At 42.6% G+C, this 1,527-nt stretch overlaps 1 protein-coding gene across 1 annotated transcript in view; it reads right to left on the bottom strand.

Moving 5' to 3' along the window:
* SAGE1 (sarcoma antigen 1) overlaps positions 1 to 1,527 on the bottom strand; it is a 15,023-nt gene that overhangs the window by 3,854 nt on the left and 9,642 nt on the right. Inside the window, 3 exon segments of the mRNA XM_011948802.1 lie at positions 162 to 305; positions 843 to 983; positions 1,230 to 1,370. Coding sequence (XP_011804192.1) covers positions 162 to 305; positions 843 to 983; positions 1,230 to 1,370 — 426 coding nt within the window.

The raw sequence follows: 1,527 nt of genomic DNA, 5'->3' as shown, positions 1-1,527 counted from the left end.
TTATCCCACCCATAAACCAGGAGGACATATCAGGTTGTGATTTGAGACCCCACGGTTTTAGGCCAGAAAAGATAATAAAACAAAACCACCTTCTTCCCTTGATGACACTATGCATGCATATGGAAATCAAGGAGGACGGTATAAGTGAAAAACACACATACACCACAGATCCCTGGAACTCATTGCTGGAATACTAGTTCCTGCCACATTAATAAGCCCAGATAGAACATTTGACAAGACGTTATCCTGTTGTGGTTGGCCATTTTCCATCCTCGCTTCATGGACATGGTGATTGACAGTAGCGTCTAGAAGCCAAATAAAGAGGTCGAGCTGTGAGGTAAGTGCATTTTGCCAACCACACATGTATATATCCCTCTGATGCTCTGTTTTTAGGAATTTATCACGTAAAGCAGGAAGATATACCGGGCAGTGATCTGAGGCCCCACAAATTCACCTATGAAAGACAATACAATAAAACCACAAGCTCCTGCAACATTAATAAGCCCTGTTGAAGGAGTTGACAAGACGTTAGTTATCAGGTTGGGGTTGGCCCTTTTCCATCTTCTCCTCAGGGACATTGTAAGTGATGGTAGCATCTGGAAGCCAAATGAAGAGGCTGAGCTGTTAGTTAAGTGTGTTATGGTAACCACACAGGTATTTCTCTCTAATGCTCACTTTCTAGGAAATTATCTCATAAACAGGAGGATATACAAGGTCGCCATATGAGACAGCTGAAATTGAGGCCAGGAAAGACAATACAACAAAACCACCTTGTATGAGTTTTGACACTGTGCATGCACATGGAAACCAAGTAGGACAGTAATACAAATGAACAAACTTACACGGATCCCTGGTACTCATGGATGAAATACCAGTGGCTGCCATATTAATAAGCTGTGGTTGAAGAGTCAACAACACGTTATCAGGTGCTGGTTGGACATTTTCCATCTTCTGTTCACGGCCATTGTGAATGACTGTAGCATCTGGAAACCAAAGGAAGAGGTTGAGCTGTGAGGTAAGTGCACTATGCCAACTCACAAGTATATCCCTCTGGTGCTCAGTTTCTATGAAATTATTTCATAAAACAGTAGTATATATCATGTGGTGATGTGAGACCCCTCAGATTTAGGCCAGAAACGATAACACAACAAAACCACCTTACTCTCTTCATGGCACTATGTATGCATATGAAAACCAAGTAGGACAGCACAACTTATAAGTGGACATACAGAGATCTCTGGCACTCATGGCTGGAAAAGGAGTTGCTGCCATATTAATAAGTCCTGTGGGACCAGTTGACAAGACGTTATCAGGTTGGGGTTGGCCATTTTCCATTCTCTCTTCACGGATATTGTGAGTGACGGCAGAATCTGGAAACCAAATGAAGAGTTCAAGTGGTGAGGTAAGTGCCACAGGTATGTCCCTCTGATGCTCAGTTTCTAGCAAATTATCCCACCCATAAACCAGGAGGACATATCAGGTTGTGATTTGAGACCCCACGGTTTTAGGCCAGAAAAGATAATAAAA

This window comes from Colobus angolensis, unplaced genomic scaffold (assembly GCF_000951035.1).
Source record: "Colobus angolensis palliatus isolate OR3802 unplaced genomic scaffold, Cang.pa_1.0 Scaffold283, whole genome shotgun sequence".
In the NCBI taxonomy this organism is placed as follows: Eukaryota; Metazoa; Chordata; class Mammalia; order Primates; family Cercopithecidae; genus Colobus; species Colobus angolensis.
The sequence above is the reverse complement of the archived record's forward strand: the minus strand, read 5'-3'. Positions and strand labels throughout refer to the sequence as shown.